The sequence below is a fragment of the Podarcis melisellensis genome, assembly GCF_964234715.1.
Source record: "Podarcis melisellensis genome assembly, chromosome: 4".
In the NCBI taxonomy this organism is placed as follows: Eukaryota; Metazoa; Chordata; class Lepidosauria; order Squamata; family Lacertidae; genus Podarcis; species Podarcis melisellensis.
In genome coordinates, this window is record NC_138531.1 from 17,935,454 (window position 1) to 17,956,447 (window position 20,994).

At 43.5% G+C, this 20,994-nt stretch overlaps 1 protein-coding gene across 1 annotated transcript in view; it reads right to left on the bottom strand.

The window, feature by feature from the left end:
* Window positions 1-610: 610 nt before the first annotated feature.
* LOC309368336 (uncharacterized protein) overlaps window positions 611-20,994 on the bottom strand; it is a 126,216-nt gene continuing 105,832 nt past the window's right edge. Inside the window, exon 10 of the mRNA XM_081908309.1 lies at window positions 611-1,153. Coding sequence (XP_081764435.1) covers window positions 1,128-1,153 — 26 coding nt within the window. The 3' untranslated portion in view covers window positions 611-1,127. The remainder of the gene's footprint in view (window positions 1,154-20,994) is intronic.

The following is a 20,994-nucleotide window of genomic DNA, read 5'->3' on the forward strand; positions in this document are numbered from 1 at the left end:
TTTCATGTAGTTGCCAATAATGTAACCAACTCTGAAAATGGTAATAACTTAGGTACACTTGTCAATGGTTCTTCTACAGAAAACACCACATCACCCGCAAAGGCTTTTATCTTATAATTCCATTGGCCCATCCTTATCCCCTTTAATTCAGAATTATTTCTTATCCTCTGTGCGAACACCTGTAGGGCTGATATAGATTGAAGCAGTGATAGGGGGCATTCTTGCCTTGCCCCCTTCTGCACCTTACATTTTTTCCTGTAATTGCATTATTTACAATCAGGTTTGTAGTTTGATCTGTATAAATTGCCTTAATTCCTTTGATGAAAATGACTCCTAATTCCATTTCCCCCCTAATAACTTAATCATAAATGACCAAAAACAAAAAGAAATCCAATAGGGACTAATCTAAGGTTCTGCACTTTGGCAGGAAGAACCAGCTGCACCAATATAAGACGAAGGATACCTGGTTTGCTAGTAGTACAAGGGAAAAGGTTCTAGGGGTCTTAGTGGACCACAAGCTTAACATGAGTCAATCCAAGGAGTGATGCAGCATAAAAAAAAATGCTCATGCTATTTCAACAACAGAAAAGAAGACAATAATACAATGAAATTCAAAACAGTAACAATTTATTGCATGTTTATTCAAAATCCATTAAAAAGTATTTAGTTTAAGAAATGCAAGAAAATTGATCAGCTTGATCCAGTGACACCAGAGAGAGCCATTTTCACATGGAAGATGCAACAAGCGTTTTTTCTCCTGCTCTGGACGGTAGGACTTGAACCAATGGCTTCAGGATACAACAAAGGAGATTCCGACTGAACATTGTTCAACAGAGGAATGGACTCCCCTGGAAGGTGATGGACTCTCCTTCCTTGCACGTTTTAAAGTAGGGATTAGATGACTATCTGTTCTGGATGCCATCTTTCTTTCCTTCCTTCCTTCCTTCCTTCCTTCCTTCCTTCCTTCCTTCCTTCCTTCCTTCCTTCTAGTTCTGCCCCATCTCAGTCCATATTTCATGGCTGGTTAAATCACCTGTCCCCCTCCTGATTCTCAGTGCCTCTTCTTCTGCCAGTCTTTGGCCAGTTGAGATGACAAAATAGAGCAGCAATTCCTTCAAGGATGAAAATCACAACTCCTCAATGATGATGTCATCTGGATGGAAAAGAATGAAAAAGAGAGAAAACCTGTTCAGTCCTCTCAGGCTGCTTGTAGCTGGAGTCAGTCTGGGTGGTGCCCTCCCAGGCCAGGTGGGAAAGGTCTGCCAGGCAGGAAGCAGGTCCTGCAGGACTCCCAGCAAGAAGACCTGGGAGGTGTGTCTTGGGCAAACAAGGGACAGGGAGTTCACTGTCCCCAAGGTGTGGGGCTTACCTTCTTTCAGATTTTTCCTGAAACAAGCCAGCTCCAGCCAAATTACTGTGTTCTGCAGAGGAAAGACAAATATGAGTCAGTTGACACTATGAACCCCACCCTGGATGGGTGTAAGAGAAGCAGCCCCACCCAGGAAGGACGGAAGCAACCAAAGAACTGAATACAGGAAGGCAAAATATTTACTGTTAGGTTTGGGAATCTTCGTGAAAGGGCCAGCAGCAGGGATATCCTGCTGGCCGCTAATTTCCTTTGGTCTTCACTCCCCAAAAGGGCGTAATATCGGAGGTCCTGGGGGATGAAAGAAATGGGACAGTCAGTTGGGTAAGGGACAGGGGGGCAACCCTAAAACCACTCCTGATGCTATCAGGATACTTACGGTAAGCAACTGGAGAAGGGTGCTAGTATTGGGGGCTTCTAGGAGGAGACCCCCCCAGCAGGCTCTGGAATGGCCTCTTCAGTTCCTGTGGGAAAAGAGAGAAGAGAGGTTGAGTGCTGCTGGGTTAAATTTTGTAAGAGTGTGGGAAGAAGAAAGAGCTGTGCAAAGAGAAGTTAAAGCAGAGGACATACCTCTTTGTCCTCCTCTGCGCTCCCCAGAACTGCCTCTGTTGTTCTATGGACGATAGCACTGACCATAGAGGGACTGAAGTGGGGTCTCATAAAACTGGAGAGAGAAAGGGAAGGGGTTAGACACTGCCTCTTCCAAGTCTCCCTTGTCCCCTTCTCCCTCCTGTCTGACTTGCCCACCCAAAGCTCCCCCTGGAGTTCTGCCCCCTGCAGCCCCGCCCAGTCCAAAGACCCCACTCACCTCAAAGATCCCACTCACCTCAACTGCTGGAGGGCCTCGAAGGCCAGGGCCAGGCTCAGGGGGTGATCCCTGAAGTACTCCAAGTGGCCGAGGATGTTCTAGAAGAGAGCAGAGGAGGAAAGTCAGCTCCTTCCGGGAGTCTCCAGAGGATGGCTCCAACCCCAAACACCATCCCCTCTCTGCCTCTCCCTCCCCATGGGGGTCCCTCACACCACCCATCACTCACCAGAATGGCTTTGGCCGTCTCCTGCTTGGAGTACTTCAGGGTTCGGAGCCCCCTGAGCCGAGCTGCCTGGCAGTCCTGGATGATGCCCAGAAGCTGGAGCTGATCTTTGTCCAGCAGCTGAAAGGCAAAAGTCAGGCTGTCAGTTCCTTGTGGGGGGAGGGCTCCTCCATATCTGAAAGTGCAGAGTAGAGTGCAAGAGAGGGGCAGGTCCGAGGGATCCCCTCCCTGCTCTTGTTTTATCCAATACTCACCGCAACAATCAAGCTACAGTGGTACCTCGGGTTACATACGCTTCAGGTTAGAGACGCTTCAGGTTACAGACTCTGCTAACCCAGAAATAGTACCTCGGGTTAAGAACTTTGCTTCAGGATGAGAATAGAAATTGTGCTCTGGCAGCACGGTGGCAGCAGGAGGCCCCATTAGCTAAAGTGGTGCTTCAAGTTAAGAACAGTTTCAGGTTAAGAACGGACCTCCTGCACAAATTAAGTACTTAACCCAAGATACCACTGTATCTTAGTTCAATGTTATTCCAGCATGCACAGGAGGCCTGTTCCCTGCCCAGATTTTGACTGCCAAGGAGCCTCTACAGGGTTTAATCCAGCACTGCCCCATGAACGGCTCAGTATACCTGAAGGAGCATCTCCACCACCATCGTTCAGCTCCACCCCCACCCACTGAGGTCCACCCTTCTGGTGATTTCCTCACTGCGAGAAGTGAGGTTACAGGAAACCAGGCAGAGGGCCTTCTCGGTAGTGGTGCCCACCCTGTGGAACGCCTTCCCATCAGATGTCAAGGAAATAAACAGCTACCTGACTTTTAGAAGACATCTGAAGGCAGAGGCATAGGAAGGAGTGTGTAGTTGGGGCCGTTTGCCCCAGGTGTCAGTACTGAGGGGAGTGACAAAATGGCAAATATATGTGTTTTTAAAATAAATCCCCCCCCCAAGGTGAGGTATGCCATGCCACGCCACTCCTGCCTGGGCAGCTGCCTCAGAGTGACTGAGGGAGATGCTGCTGTCACTGCTGCTGCGTTTGCAGCAGGAAGAGGAGGAAGGAAAGTGATCCCTCCCTGAATGCCTCTGTTCGTCTCACCACTATGTGCTTGTCCTCTTCCCCTGGACCCAAATTACATGCAGGGCTTGATGGAGATGAAGTTGGAAGCAAATCCTGTCGCTGGTCCCCCCACTTAAAAGATGGCAGCGAAACTTAGGCAGCATACATTTAAAACACATTGCTTCTCCCTGAGGATTCTTGGAACGGCAGTTTACCATTCAAAAAGCTACAGTTCCAACTCCCTTAACAGACTACATTTCCCATGATTCTTAGGGTAAAGTCATGTCCTTTACATTTATGGCATTTACCTCACAAAGGGGTGTAGGAGCACGGCGATGGGTGTCCATGTTTGGCATTGGTCCCAATGATGATACATAGACCCTGGCAGTTGCTCAGCTATGCTGACGCCCGAGTGCTCCAATTGGAGAACAGCCTTTACCAAAGGTGTCACAGGGTTTGAAGACGCTCAAACTCAGGGAGAAACGTCCTAAGAGGAAGGCACGCTTGGCAAACTCTCACTGTGATCAACTCCCACCTGGAAACCAATGTCCCCACTGTGAAAGGAAGTGTGGATCCAGAATTGGCCTCCACAGTCACTCACTGTTAAAATCATGTTCATGGAAGGCAATCTTACTCGGCTACGAGTGATCACCAGAGAAGAAGACTGAGTACAATGTATTCCCTCCACTGTTCCATGCACTTCCTTCCAAAATTCAAGCACCAGGTAAGCTAATAGGGTTTTTAATAATAAAAGTAATAATAAGAATAAGAATAAGAATGCTTACCTTAGACTAGCAAAATGGCAGATATTCCTATTAGCGAGCCAGTGTGGTGTAGTGGTTAAGAGCAGTGGACTCGTAATCTGGTGAACCAGGTTCGCGTCTCCCCTCCTCCACATGCAGCTGCTGGGTGACCTTGGGCTAGTCACACTTCTCTGAAGTCTCTCAGCCTCACTCACCTTACAGAGTGTTTACTGTGGGGGAGGAAGGGAAAGGAGAATGTTAGCTGCTTTGAGACTCCTTAGGGTAGTGATAAAGTGGGATATCAAATCCAAACTACTACTACTACTACTACTACTACTACTACTACTCTTCTTCTTCTTCTTCTTCTTCTTCTTCTTCTTCTTCTTCTTCTTCTTCTTCTTCTTCTTTTAGGAAGCCCATGAACAGTGGAATATTCCCAGTGCCCAGACTTATGTGCATCTTCTACACAAGTGCAGTTAGGGATTCCTTGGGGCAAGAAGTTCACCTGTACAATTTTTGGGGACTTGTAGCCATTTGGACTTGAAAATGGTTTGATTTTTTTATTTTATTTTTACAAAAGCACATCACCTAAAAAAGGAATTGCATTATAGCCGGCATCAGGTCACGGAGGCCATGTCATTATGAAACTAATGAATTGTGACTTCATGCCACCTGAAATGTTCAATGAACAGAGCCCCTTGTCTCAAAGCCTCAGTGTCAATTCTTCCTCTCTGTGGCTTGTTAAAAAAAAGGGGGGTCTAAAGGTTCTAAAAGCTAAAAATGAAAATGGTGGAAGGATCATGAACTCTGAGTGATAAAGAGAGAGAGAGAGAGAGATCATTTCTGCTCACCCCCCAACCTAAGGGCCAGTTTTTCAACAGGTTTAAAAGCTCATTCAGGGAGATGTGGTGGGGAAATGGAACTCTGGAAGAGACCAACCTCATTCCAGAAAATGCCAGCTTCTTAAATTGGTTCTAAAATTAATTATTTTATGGTCTGCTGCAGACAATTGCCAATCGGTGACAAGATCTGGAAACCATCAGGGTATAACTGAAGCTCTGACTTCTGTTATAAAGATGTATGTTATATAAGTAAGCTGGCATCATCAGATCGCTGGCCAGAATATCTTTTCACATTTTTTCTCCTGGCTTTTGTTCCTAGCTAGAATTTGCGTTATCCATAATAATTTCATTTCTATTTTATTTTACTGTACAGTTTTATGCGTGATTGTTGTAAACCACTCTGATCTTCCTTTATGAATAGTGGTATATAATTTTACAGTACAGTATATAAATAATGACAACTACAATAATGCCAATAAAGGAGATACGATTACAAATAGACCCAGAAGAAGAAAAAACTTGGCATTTTAAGAGACAGCTATATCATCCCCTCGGAAGGCACAAAACTCTCAGGAAGAAAAGAGTCTCCTAGCAATTAAATGGTGTTCCTGTTCCTGTACAGCCACGGGGCTGTTTGAAGTTATTGAAAATGCAGCCTCCTATTTTCCTCTAAGTAAGTAGGGAATGAGATGGAAGAAGATAAAAAGGGAGCAAAAGGTGAGAAGAGATTATTTGCTTTTAAGGAGGGGGGAGCTATACTACAGCGGTTTTTTATTTCCAAGTGAAAATTCAAGAGAAGGGTGCAACCAGCCACAAGTCATCTCCTATGCCAGACCCTAGCCCCAGAACATATGACCGTCACCAGCTGTGGACAACAGGTTGCATTCTGGGTGCTACTGCTTAAGCGCACCACTGCTGATGGAAACCAGTCCCTATTTTACAGGGACGGTGCTGGATTTACAGAAGTCATTCCGGTTTCTCATTTGATCCTGGAATAGCCCACTTTTCCTTAAAGGTAAAGGGACCCCTGACCACTAGGTCCAGTCGTGGCTGACTCTGGGGTTGCAGCGCTCATCTTGCTTTATTGGCCGGGGAGCCTGCATACAGCTTCCGGGTCATGTGACTAGCATGATTAAGCCGCTTCTGGTGAACCAGAGCAGTGCATGGAAACGCTGTTTACCTTCCCGCCGGAGCGGTACCTATTTATCTACTTACACTTTGACATGCTTTCGAACTGCTAGGTTGGCAGGAGCAGGGACTGAGCAATGGGAGCTCACCCCCGTCATGGGGATTTGAACCGCTGACCTTCTGATCGGCAAGCCCTAGGCTCTGTGGTTTAACCCACAGCACCACCCTCGTCCCTCTTCTAGGGGTCTTAGTGGACCACAAAAAGAAGGAAAAAGCTTCCCAATACAGGAGTTTTAACCCACAGCGCCACCCGCGTCCCTCACTTTTCCTTAGGATGTCCCTATTTTCATCAGAGATATGGTGGAGGGTATGGAATTATGTGACTCCCTGAGCCGAGGAGAAAAGTAATTATACAACCTTCAGAATACCTCTGAAGGCAGCCCTGTATAGGAAAGTTTTTAAATGTTTAATGTTTTGTTGTGTTCTTATGCATGTTTAAAGCCGCCCAGAATGGCTGGGGCAACCTAGTCGGATGGGCGGAGTATAAATAAAAATAATAGCTGTTGTTGTTGTTGAATAGGACACCTCCATTTTCACTGGAAGCATATTGGAGGGTATGTAATGGAGGACAGGAAAAGGGCATGGAACCTCTTGCCCACCAATACTTTAAGTGCCTTTTCCCTTCCAGGTTGGGGACAGAGAGTAAAGAGGTGAGGCAGCAGCCAAAGGGAAGTTGAGGGAATGAATCCAATGCACAGCTGGTCCCAGAGAGGGAAAGGTACTAACCCAGCTCAGACAAAAATAAGATCCTTAGGGTTTTGCTGGGTGCACCATCACATTGACATTACCAATCTGGTGCTTCCACTGGTGCATTTGCCCCAACTAGCCAGCCAGCCAGCCTTCTCTCCCTCTCCATCTCCCTCTGCCTCCCAGTAAGCAGCTGCAATTTGAGTGACTGGAGGTCAAGCGAGCATCAACACCCAGCACAGTGTCTGCTACTGACCAGATAACTGTCTACTTCTCTGAGTTGGTTGGCATCTGCCCAGCTCCTGTCTTGGCTGTTGGAGAGAACCACTGTGATGGCGGACCCAATAAATCTCTAAGGAGTGTGGAAATAGGGGGGGGGGAGGCTCTCTTAAAGCCTTTCCTATTATGTTATTCTCAGTTTGTTTTTCTGGGGAGATGCAAGGTACGCATACCCCTAAACGTTTTGTGTATCTAAGTTTGGCTTCATTGAGAGTCAGTATTTCAATATGAGTAGGAAAACGAAAGTACAGTGGTACCTTGCGTTACATACGCTTCAGGTTACATAAGCTTCAGGTTACAGACTCCGCTAACCCAGAAATAGTACCTCAGGTTAAGAACTTTGCTTCAGGATGAGAACAGAAATTGTGCTCCAGTGGTGTCGCAGCAGCATGAGGCCCATTAGCTAAAGTGGTGCTTCAGGTTAAGTACAGTTTCAGGTTAAGAACGGACCTCCGCAATGAATTAAGTACTTAACCCGAGGTATCACTGTACCACTAAACATTTTTTAGAGGGGGAAAAAGCACTGGTTATACTGAAAGCCACTGGGGCGAGTGAAAGGTATGGCCAGTTCTTCTTTCCTTGCCTCTGTCATAATACTGTCTCTTGTGCTTGTTTCAGTTTATTTGGGGTTTGATGTCTTTAATGTACAGTCATACCTCAGGTTACAGACGCTTCGGGTTACGCGTTTTCAGGTTACGGATGCGCCGAAACCCGGAAGTACCAGAATGGGTTACTTCCAGGTTTCGGCACTCGAGCATGCACAGAAACACTAAATTGTGCTTTGCGCATAAGCACTGAATTGTGACCCTTGTATGCGCAGATGTGGTGCTGCGGGTTGCGAATGTTGTGTGTTGCAAACATGTCTCCCGCATGGATCACGTTCACAATCCGAGCATCCACTGCATAGGGATGTTCTGGATCATAATGTTATCTTATTATTGTAAGCTGTCTTGTGTGCATACTGGATGAAAAGGCAATGTGTCAATCAATAAACAAGCAATAACAAAGGCAATGGGATGGTGTTGTTCAGTAGCATGTGATGTTACACCATGTCTAAGATGGAGTAAATAAAATCACGTGGACCAGCACAGCCAATCAGATACAACATCACACATGGCATGACATTTTCTTAGTGATGAACCATGTGTTGATATCACTGAGCTGTGAAATATGCATAATAATAATAATAATAATAATAATAATAATAATAATAATAATTTGAGAAGTAGCTGGAAAAAGTTTGGTGTGGTGGAAGTTAGACTAGTGAGAAATATTGGTTCAGTCCAACTCTTTTGGAACCTGGAACATAAATAATGATGGAAAGGCAATTCATAGAGAATGGTCAGTATTTGAAGAAATCTGCCCACTATAGGATGAGCTCATCCAAGGGGCTCATCCAGACTTCTGCTTTCACCTGCAGAAAACCTGCTCTTTAGTGCTGAATTGGAGCAAACATTAATCAGGTTTACCACAGATTGACATTTGCTCCGATTCAGCACTGAAGAGCAGGTTTTCCCAGGGAAAGTGGTGGGGTAAACAGAAAACCACTCAGCAAGTACAAGACAAGTGGAAAACAGCTTGGACAAACAGAAATGTGGGCAAGTCCCTAGTCTGGCCAGTCAGAATTTAGGAAAGACAAGTGATTTGTGAGGACATAAGTTATTTGCCTTGCCCCTTTGTATATTTAATTGAATAACTAATATTTCCCCAACAGATTATTACTTTCACTGCCTATTGGCTTAGTGTCAGTTGCTGATTTTAGCTACTCCAGTGAGGCTGTTGTTGTTTTTTTACTTTCATGCCAATGTGGCTGGGAGTGGAGTTTCCATCCCAGAATGCTTCTAAAGCATGGAAACATAGGGATAAATTAACAGCAAACAAGAAAGAGCCTGATGCATTTTAGCCTCTGACATGCACCTCCTTAATTCACAAATTACTCTTGATTACCAAAGTGCGCAGTCCAAAATTAGCCACAAATGTACAGCTATTCTTCAACTTGGTCATTATTGGAACTGGGTTAACTACACATGCATTCCTCACTTTGCTATGTTGATCCTTCCTGCTACTATTTTCGTTGACCTGACCTTAAACTCTCGTAAGGCTGCAGGGCTTTAGAGAATGATCTGGTGACCTGACCCTAAAATAAAACTCCATCTCTGTTTGTAGAACGCTTTAAATTCTGATTGACAGTCGCTGATAACTCTGCCAAAGGAGGTGTTTGTTTCCTCAAACTTAGGTGTTAAAGCCATAATTATAACTGAAGCTGTCATAAGCCTTTGTGTTTTCAAAAATTTAGTAGCTGTCCAGTTGTTATTCTCATTGGCAATAAACCCATAGACATTAAGAACACAGAAATCAATGTCAGGCTAGGCTCTCTGTTGCTGATGCACTAGTTTCTCTGCCTAATAATAATAATAATAATAGGAAAACTGATGTGTGTATCGCAGTCTGTCCTGTCAGGTGCTTCACAAGTTACTTGTCCTTTTTTAAAAAGTCCTAGTTAGAGACAGGGAGACTGAAAACTTAACCAGCTCTCTATGGGGCTGATGGGACACATCTGGTACAGCTCTTTTTATGCCAGCCTATCTTAATTTCTATCTGCATCTTGTCTCCTTAAAGTATAGTGCACAGAATATATATCTTAGCATCCAAAATAATTCTCATATGATATCACTTAATTACCCCTTAAAATGAACAAAATATATTCTTTCAAATACATGCAAATGAATACCAATTTTTTTCATATTTCTAGACCATCTTTTAACAAGAATGTATTGCACATATTAAGAATGGTGCCTAAGAATGGTTATATTAGCATTATTTGAAAAGATGGGAACCTTCCCATAAGTAATTCACCTGCATACAGATGAGGATAGAAATTTATGCTGCAAGCAAATGTTGAGCACTTGGTTGACGGCTAGGGATGGGGAGAATGTTGATTCCGTTCACATTTGAAAGTGAACCTACATAATTTGCACTTTCTGAAGCAATCTGTGCACCAAAATGCAAGTATCCTTCGAAATGCATTTTGCAATGCAGTTCTTTAGCCAAAAAAATGTGTACAAATCTGCACATATTAGGTTAAAGTATGGATATAGTAGTGGAACATAATATGAAGTGCATTATATTTGGAGACATTGTTTGGCAAAAAAAAATGTGTACATTAGGCAAAACTGCATACAAAAATGGGTATATTAGGAGAAATTTTCACTGAATTGTAATGAATTTTTTTCACCATGATGATGCAAAAATGAATAAATAAGCAAACTAAAATGGAGACCCGAACTTAAGTACGGAGAAAAAAGAAAGAGAAATGGAGAAAAAGTAAAACTGTCAAAATCCACCATTTCCTACTTGTGGTTCGCATATTTTTTGCGGAGTCACTTGAATGTCTGTTAAATCTTTCATTAGAAATGTTTTTTTCCCCATGAGATGGCACAGCAATGAAAAGCAGCCCTCAGGCATCAGAGTGTCAAAGAGTTTCCTCTGCATCCCTCTTGGAGTGCAATTCTGTGTGACATTGCCAGAACCCCCCAAAAAGACGAGTTTGATCACCTTCACTTGGTGAATAATACAAACCTGGAAGTACTTGTGCTGTCATATACATTCCACAAGAATAAACTCTATGTTCACTTTTGAAGTAACAAAGTTTTGTTGAGGTTTTTTTTCTTTTCATTTTCCTCATCTGTTATTTTCCCCTCTTCTGGACGTCCCCACTTCATTTTAGCTGCTAACCCACATAACAAAATGCCAGTTGCTTGAGCTCCATTAGACAATTTATGGTCCCTAACTCTGCCCCTTGGGTTCCCATTGGTTAGTCATTTTACAATTAGTTAATCCTTTCTTTATGAACCCAGTATGATGTCACACACCTAGGAGGGCAAATGCCACAAAGAGTAATTTGGTTTATGGGTTCAAATAGGCCACAACTTTATTGGTTACAGATGTGAGTGGTTTGGCTTAGCATTGGGTGAAGCCAGGCTATATCTCGACTCCCACCCGTCTTCAGGGAGTCCATATAAGGGTAAACCACCAATAGGGGGATCCCTATGACTTGCATCAAATAGGGGCACCCCGATGGGGGCGTCTACTTTCCATCCCCCCACACCAGATCACTGTAGATTCCCAAATACCAACCACAACACCGCCCACCAGGAAAGGTAAGCAGACTTAAAAGACTCAGGGTAAAGGTCCATGACACAAAATATAACATCACTGTATGCTAATTTATATGTATATATACACATTTATGTTTTCTCAAAACATCAGGGTGCTGTACAGAACTGTCAAAACAAAACAAAACACACCTCCTTAAAGAACATTCATTAAAATGACTGGCTAATCAAGAAAGAATTAAACCACTGCCTTGGCCTTCCAGCATAACGAAGTCTTCAAGAGATTCCTGAAGATCACTTTTGATGCCTGTTTAATCTCTGCTGGAAGATTGTTCCACAGCATGGGACTTCAGATACTAACAGCGCTACTTCTAGTGGAGCCAGTTGGGTGGCTGTAACAGGGGAGGATAACTGATATACAATTGGATATCTGACCTCCAATCCACCCCCTACCAAATCTCCTGCTTTTGGCCCATTGGACTAGCAACAGCATGTGTTGGACCCTGCTGCTCCTAACACTTCACCCTGAAAATTTCTTGCTCACCCATAATGGCTGTATTGTCTGATGCTCTGCACTTTGCCAGTGTGGCACTTCCTTAATCCTTTTCTTGTCAATATCGGGGATATAATGATTCTCTTGGTGGCAGATACCGTCCCATTTCAGATCATCAGAGCTTTCTTGCAGTAGCCAGTTTTGAAAGTACTCTCATTTCTGTGCTGCACTGGAAGCACAAATGAGGGCAATCCAACTTATTTATCAGCTCACATCAATATACCCAGCTCGAGAATGACCAAGACCTTGGAGGCATTTTTGCTTGGTGAATATTAATGCCATTTTTCATTGCAACAATATTTCTGTATTTATAAACTGGATTTAGAGCAAAATAGTGCTGCTGCTAGATAATAGAATTTACTGGTGCATGAAGCCAAGTTTGTTGCATAATAGATAACTAAAAATAAAAGCCAAGTTTTAAAACCTCCCAGTTCCACTGCATGGATGAATTATGTCCCAGCTGAATATATTACATGACACAATGCAAGTTTTTCCGCATGCGTTTTCTCCAATGGCTTGACCCTGGAGCTCAAGCTCTTTAAAAATCATGAACACGCTTAGCAAAAGCTTTAATGTGTTTGACTCAGTCACATTATTTCTTGCAAGTGTGTTTGGAAGAACCTGTTTCAAAAGGGAGAGAAAGGGAGGGGAATGTTTCATATGATTGAAGTAAGATGTGCTGGTTCAAGAAAGCAAGATGCATTTTCAATGAAGCTGTATTTTAGCAATATCCTATATCAGAAAGAAGCAGATTCTCCTGTGACAGGGGTTCTGTGACACAATATAACCTAAACCTCAGCTGACTTAAACAATATAGCTCAGTGCTATTTTTTGTTGAAAAAGAGGTGCCATAACTCCTTTGTTTTCTTAGAATGGCAATGGTGCCTATCTGAGAGGTGCCGGAACTAGGTTCCAGTGAGTTCTGACTGGAAAAAAAGCCCTGATATAGCGGGCAGGTGTGGAGGATTCCCTGGTCCTGAATGGGGTAACTGTGCCCCTGAAGGACCAGGTGTGCAGCCTGGGAGTCATTTTGGACTCACAGCTGTCCATGGAGGCACAGGTCAAATCTGTATCCATGGCAGCTGTGTACCAGCTCCATCTGGTACGTAGGCTGAGACCCTATCTGCCTGCAGACTGTCTCACCAGAGTGGTACATGATCTGGTTATCTCCCGCTTGGACTACTGTAATGCGCTCTACGTGGGGCTACCTTTGAAGGTGACCCGGAAACTACAACTAGTCCAGAATGCGGCAGCTAGACTGGTGACTGGGAGCGGCCGCCGAGACCATACCACACCGGTCTTGAAAGACCTACATTGGCTCCCAGTACGTTTCCGAGCACAATTCAAAGTATTGGTGCTGACCTTTAAAGCCCTAAACGGCCTCGGTCCAGTATATCTGAAGGAGCGTCTCCTCCCCCATCGTTCTGCCCGGACTCTGAGGTCCAGCTCCGAGGGCCTTCTGGCGGTTCCCTCACTGCGAGAGGCCAAGTTACAGGGAACCAGGCAGAGGGCCTTCTCGGTAGTGGCGCCCGCCCTGTGGAACGCCCTCCCATCAGAGGTCAAAGCGATAAACATCTACCTGACATTCAGAAGACATCTGAAGGCAGCCCTGTTCAGGGAAGTTTTTAATATGTGATATTTTAGTGTATCTTTCATCTTTGTTGGAAGCCGTCCAGAGTGGCTGGGGAAGCCCAGCCAGATGGGCAGGGTACAAATAATAATTATTATTATTATTATTATTATTATTATTATTATTATTATTATTATTACTAAGGAAAAGGAACTGAATTTTGAGGTGCTGGCGGAATTTAACCTTCATAATTCCATTCTGAACTGACTGCTGCTCCCAGGCTCAGCCTTAAAAGAGGTCTGGGGAGAGGACATTTGCAGGCACCACACAACTCCTTAGTTGAGACTTGTTCCTCTTCTGTGGCAGGTGTGGGTGGGGGGAAAGGGGAAAGGGCTGAACAATTGGTGAGTATGCCACTTGTCACTCATAGTCACTCTAATGTCCAATGCTCTGCAATTTGCCAGTATGGTACTTCCTTAATCGCTTTCTAGAAAATATTGGGAAGATGTCAGTATGTCTTGCTCCTTGTACCGATTTTCTTTGAGGCAGATGCTGCCCGATGATTAGTAATTCCAGAGACGTGCGCAAAGGACTCTGCAATCCATAGGGCCGGTTGTGGATCACTGTTGAATTTTACCTGTGTGAAATACTGGGAATTGTGTGGCCCAGAGGAGGTGTAAATCTGGAAAACCATCCTTCTCACCTGTAAGGGTGAGGCGGGGGGAAGTGGTAGAGTTTAACACCACCTTTTCACCTCTGCAGAGTAGGCTCACCTGATCATGGCCAGCAGAGTACTGAATATTTCCCACAGATAGTAGCCCCACCATGTAATTGAGCTGGGTGATATATTGATATATAATCCCAAACTGCTTAGAAGTCCATATCATGATATCGGTTTCATAATTTTTGGCCTGGCTATATATTGTGAATCATGATGTGTGTCTGTGTGTGCATGTGTGCGCTACATAGTTCCATCCTTATTTCAGTCATCATGATATATCAGTATATCACAATGTTTAGCTGGTGATATATCATGATGTTGAAAACCAGATATCACCCAACCCTAGTTTAGAGGTTCTTAATATTGTTATTTAATAAATGTCCCCTATTTACACCCAATACCTTGTATCTTGCCTTCTTATTTCTGGTCTCCTAAAACAAGTGATATGAATCTACAGGGCAAATGGGGTAAATTTATTTATTTCATAAAAATATATATGCCACTTTGCTGTGAAGAGAAGCCACAGAGCCATTTACAAACATAACTATCCATTGAAGTCCATATTTCTCTGAATGTTGCAACATTGGAAAATAAGCCTCAAAATCCATCTGAAATAAATATTCTAAGAGGAAATCCATTTAGAAAGGCATATTTTGAGTGAAAATGCCTAGCACAGAAATTGAATCTAGGACCTTCCTCTGAATGCGAAGTCGATGTTCTACCACTAAACTACACCCCCTTCCCGGTCTCTCTGAATATTTTTAATGGGGGGGGGTAGTCATTCTTATTCTGGCTGGGAGCTTTCTAACAATACCTGCAAAATGCTACAGAGTCGATTCAAGTCCTGAAGAAATTTCCACATTGTACTAAGACTTAACCTGACACGCAAGCATTAGCATTATGTGTTTCAGGCTACAGTATTAGAAATTCGAGGTCTTTTCTTTTGAAGTCGGAGAGCACAAGAATATATCGGTTCACTTTGTGATCTTCTGCCAAAATAAACTGCCAAGATTTTATTTATGCTCTTGTCAACAAGGCTTTTTAAAAACATGGCATCATGCTCTCTTTTTTTTCAGGTTGCCAATGAAAAGTTCATTAAGGAGATGGAGCCAATCAGCCTAGAAATTCACAGAGGCAACACACAGCCGCTTCTGATAATTGCTACAGAGCACTTAGCATTACAGGAGCTTTCAGTGGTCCAAGAGCTTCACATTTTATGTGTATTATTACACTTAGAATAGAAATGCATTTTTTTCTGAGGGAAACATTGGCTTCCCTGTCACACATTTCCCTCATGAGGGAAATGCATGGGTGTAGTTCCTCAGGAAATCAATAGGTTGGATGGAGTGCATAACTCAAATAACTAATGGTCTGTACATCTTTTTTTATAAAGAAGAAATAAAAATAATTCACACACAGCCCACCAAAAATTATCCTCTTCAAATGATCTAGCAATCATCTACCATGATTTTTAATCATGTTTCCTAAGATAGACTCCAGAATCATAAGTCCCGTGTTTTTTGCTCCATAAGACACACCAGACCATAAGACGCACCTAGTTTTTGGAGGAGGAAAACAAGGAAAAAATATTCTGGATCTCAGAAGCCAGAACAACAATAGGGATCGTTGCTTTCGCTGCACAGCGATCCCTTTTGCTGTTCTGGCTTCTGGGATAGCTGTGCAGCCTGTACTCACTCCATAAGACGCACACACATTTCCCCTTACTTTTTAGGAGGGAAAAAGTGAGTCTTACAGAGCAAAAAATATGGTAAATCTGACACCCATGGGAAAACAGAAAACAAATACACACACACACACACACACACACAGAGAGAGAGAGAGAGAGAGAGAGAGAGAGAGAGAGAGAGAGAGAGAGAGAGAGAGAGAGAACACAGTAGTATTTTGAGACAAGAACAAGCACATGCAGGTACAGCCCTAAAATTTTGTTCTAGTTTCATCCTAAACTCATGATACTTTCCTTAAAATCCAATGGATGTTCCATTTGAATTCAAATCTCCAAATTCAACTCAAATTTTGCTTTACAAAAATTTTTGGTGGCAACTTAAAAAAACCAAAACTGACCTGCCTCCCTGAACTATCAGTATAAAATTGCACCTATATGATACTTGGCTTTTGTCACAAACATTCTCTTCACTGTGCTGGGCAGTCGAATGATATCTGCCAGTTTTAACTGCAACCCACGGTTGATTTTTCTGAACAGGCCCTTTCTGCAATCTGTTATCTGGTGCATTCCAAGCTGCTTTTACAGCACAGATGGGCAAATCAGTCTGCATTGGTCCACTTCACTCGTACACGTAGGGGACAATCCTATACACAAGAATCTGGCATAAAGCAAGCCCAGCATAAGATATGTGAGTGTAAAGTACAGTGGTACCTGGGTTTAAGAACAGTCCTGTTTATGAACGATTCAGTTTACGAGCTATGCAATACCCTGGAAGTAGTGTTCTGGTTTGTGAACTTTACCTCGGTCTACAAATGGAAACTGAACAGTAGAAGGGCACCGGCAGTGGTAGGCCTCATTAGGTTTTAAGGATGGATTCAGTTCAATAATGGACTTCAGGAACAGATTAAGTTCGTAAACTGTGGTGCCACTGTACACCAGATCCAGCTCTGCTCAGGAGTGGGGCAGGTGCTGGCTGAGCTATTCTAAGGCTAGCAGAGGGAAAACAAGCCTTTAAAGAGTGTTTTTGTTACACCACCCTTTTTGTTGGCTTAATTTATACCAGGTTGCCAGGTCATGTGGCCAAACTGAACAAGCCTAGGTTCCAGCCTAAGTCTCCCCTCTCTGGTCCTTCCCCCAGAATGCCACTCTTCACTGGCTTAAAATTCAATGGATTCAGCTAAGCTTTCTGTGTCTCAACCGAGCCAGGATGCTGAACCTCCTGGCTCTGCTGGAGACTGGATGGATACTAATCCTGAGCATCCCAGTGCCTCTTGCTAAAATATTGCTCTCATAGTTGTCTGTAAGTCCATTGTCCTTTGTCCGCATTCATTTGTGATTTTTAAAAATAAATCAATCTGCACATAAACTTGCATTCAAATAGGCATTTTCTCCCCAAACCCATTTCCAAATTTACTTCCTTCCAAAATACACCAATCTAAACACATTTTCCTCTCAAGAGAAAGTGTATGTTGTTACTTACTTTTTTTAACACCTGAAAATTGCATTAGAAAATTCAGGAAGTGTGAAATCCACCAAGTAGCTACTTTGAATTGTGGCACACTAGTTTGGGAGGTGCAGGTCAGGTCTCTTCCTATCAGAATTTGGCACCCTTATTTAAAGGAAGGCTGCATCTCAGCTTCTTGCTGATGGTTAAAAACAATATGAACATCAGCTAAGTTCTAAGCAAACAACAAGGGCTTTTGCCATTGGCTGTCCTTCACCATATGAAGCCTTTTCTCCCAAGAGAGGTGACTGTGATAACAGCTGTTTCCATTCTCTGCCCTTTCAACTGTTAGGAAGATGCTGCCATTGCTTGTCATTTTTACTTTGTCACTTGATGTCTCAGGCTCTACCTGTCAAGCTGAATTAGCCTTGGGTGGTACTTGGGTCAATGTGCTTGGACAGAAGTGTGCAATGCACAAGCCCGCGCAAACTAGGAGAAGGGATGTTGGCACTCAGGTTCACAGGATCAAGCAGCAATTATTTGGGATTTCTTTGGGACAGGGGTTATGAGAAAATACAAAGGCCTAGCTAGAGAAGTGTTAGGGTGCTAGCTGTCAGCTTAGAGGTCACGCCCGTACAATTCAGAGCTGTGGGTGATAGCGCCAGTTCCTCCATTCCTGAAGGCCAGTGCTCAGACTGCATGGTAGAAGGCTGGCGTGAGGGCCTCCATCATTCACATAACATTTAATGTGAACTGAGGGCAAAAGCAGGCATGTCTTTTAAGTGTGGCACAACAAGCGATCTCAAAAATGAGGCCTTCTGTATTTGGAGGCATTTGTTTCAGGGCAGACAAAGTGTGTTGAAAGCTTTCCCATTGCACTAAGAAGGTCCGCCTATCTCCAACCAGAGCTTCTGTGTGATTGGAGGCCTGGACATGTTTTCCATCTTAACAAAGGTATACGTGTGGTGTGTGCGATTACATGAACTCTGTGCTCTCAGACATTTGTACAGAGTTTTGAGTTCAGACTCTTTCACTGCAAGCACGGGGATTGACGAGTTGTTTTACTTACTCTATGTAAGCGCAGTGGGTAAAACCTCAGCGCCTAGGACTTGCCGATCGCATGGTCGGCAGTTTGAATCCCCGCGGCGGGGTGCGCTCCCGTCTTTCGGTCCCAGCGCCTGCCAACCTAGCAGTTCGAAAGCACCCCCGGGTGCAAGTAGATAAATAGGGACCGCTTACCAGCAGGAAGGTAAACGGCATTCCGTGTGCTGCGCTGGCTTGCCAGATGCAGCTTGTCACGCTGGCCACATGACCCGGAAGTGTCTGTTCCCGGCCTATAGAGTGATATGAGCGCACAACCCTAGAGTCTGGCAAGACTGGCCTGTACGGGCAGGGGTACCTTTACCTTTACCTTTATGTCCTACCTTTCTTCTCTACTGCACCCTTCCCCTCAAAGTAGAGTTTCCTACGGGAAGAGCAGGATGGGCAAAAGAATCTCAAAACCCTCACTTTGAATCCTGGCATGGCAATGTGTAATCAAACAATAGCACCATGAGGCGGTGGCATAACGTGGGTTGCCAGTGCCCAGGACTGTGTGGAGGGATGGGAGGGAGGGAAATGGAGACTATGCATGCGTATTCAACTGCCTAATGGCATCCATGTCACTCAGGAGATCAATGGCACAGAGATAAGAAGAGTCATTCTTTTGTCTGGAGAGGTAACTCCCAGGGTTGCACGGAGAAGCCGTTTCAACACAGCCCATCAACAGAAGTGTGCAGCTAAACTGAGGCAGCACTTGGTGTTGAAATTTTCACCCCTAACAATTTTGCACCCAGGGCAACCGCCCCTGGAGCACATTATTGCTCTCACATTTGAGGAAACCACTAGTTGGGCCTGCCCCTTTTGCTGTCCCTCCCCCAAGTTACTGAAATACGGCCTCACCAACTATGCAGCATGCTAAAAGGGTGTTGAAGATGAGGGGGGCATTTCACATCATCTCTAATTGCTCAATGGTTACATCATCTCTGGGCAGGGATGGGCCTTGGTCTTTCAAATTTCAGCAGCACCCTGTGTGAGGCCAAAATTCAGCACCTGTGTCCACTTTCCGTTCTGCTCAACTCACTGCATCACAATTGTGGCATCTCCCTAGGCCTGGTGACCAGTGTGGCGAAACTTATCACACCACCCTAAACTGTCTTTGCTCTGGGTGATAGAAGGGGAAACTGTCTCAGGTCTGCTGAGCCTGTAAGTATGTCGGGTGACCCAGTGAATCAATGACATGATACATTGCACCCTATAAATCACATGACCATATTTCTGCTCTATAGCCTGATCAACTCAATCTCTCCAGTTGGGTCCAAGCAGTTTTACAGAGCCAACCTGTCCCTGACTAACATGCTGGCTGATCCTCCCTGTCCCCCTTGCCTTAATAAAGGGAAATCTTATTAATAATAATATTTATGATTTTCAATTTTATACATTTCAATAATTTTACAATCATTTTCACATTTTGAAACTTGATTTCCTTCCCCCTCTTTCTGCGGTTCCTTAATATTGTTTTTAAATATTTTCTGCATATTCCAAATTATTATTATTATTATTTTTAAATATTTTTATTGGTTTTTACACATATCAAAAACAATACAATACAAAACAAAACACAAACAAAAAAGACATACAACATTAATTTGACTTCCCCATACCTTCCCTTCGCTACATCCTTATTTTGCCATTTTTTCGAGCAACTCATCAGTCCATTTTTAATCAAGTCCCTTTTAAGTTTACTTAAAGTTTAAGATTTACAACTGTAATTCTTTGTTTCCTGCCCCTTGACATCTTATCAGTCCACAATTTTACAATGATTTTTAAGATATATTTTAAATTTCCTCCAGTCCTCTTCCACTGTCTCTTTCCTCTGGTCACGGATTCTGCTGGTCATCTCTGCCAATCCCATATATTCCGTCACCTTCGACTGCCATTCTTCCAGAGTAGGTAATTCTTGCATCTTCCAATACTTTGCCAACAGGATTCTTGCTGCTGTGGTTGCATACATGAAAAATGTCCTATCCTTCTTTGGTACCAATTGGCCGACCATCCCCAAGAGAAAAGCCTCCGGTTTCTTTACAAATGTCCATTTAAGGACTTTCTTAATTTCATTATAGATCATTTCCCAGTGGGCCTTAATCTTTGGGCAGGTCCACCAAAGATGATAAAAAGTACCTTCAGCCTCGTTACATTTCCAGCACTTGTTATTGGGCAAATGATAGATCTTTGCAAGTTTGACTGGGGTCATGTACCACCTATAGATCATTTTCATTATATTCTCTTTCAGGGCATTACATGCCGTAAATTTATCCTGTGCCCATTTAATCATAGCTGATTTCACCGTTTCATCCTGTGTATTCCATTTCAGCAGCAAATTATACATTTTAGATAGATTCTTAGTATTGGATTCTAACAGTTCTGTTTCTAACTTTGACCTCTCCTTCTGAAAACCAAGTTTCCTGTCCTGCTTAAACATCTCATTTATCTGACGGTAGTGTAACCAATCTCGAACTTTGTGCTTTAGCTTCTCAAAACTTTGTAGCCTCAGTTTTTCACCATCATATTCTAAAATTTCACAATACTTAGGCCAATTAGAGTCCATATTAATTTTTTTCACTGCTTTCGCTTCCATTGGTGACAACCACCTAGGGGTTTTACTTTCCAGTAAGTCC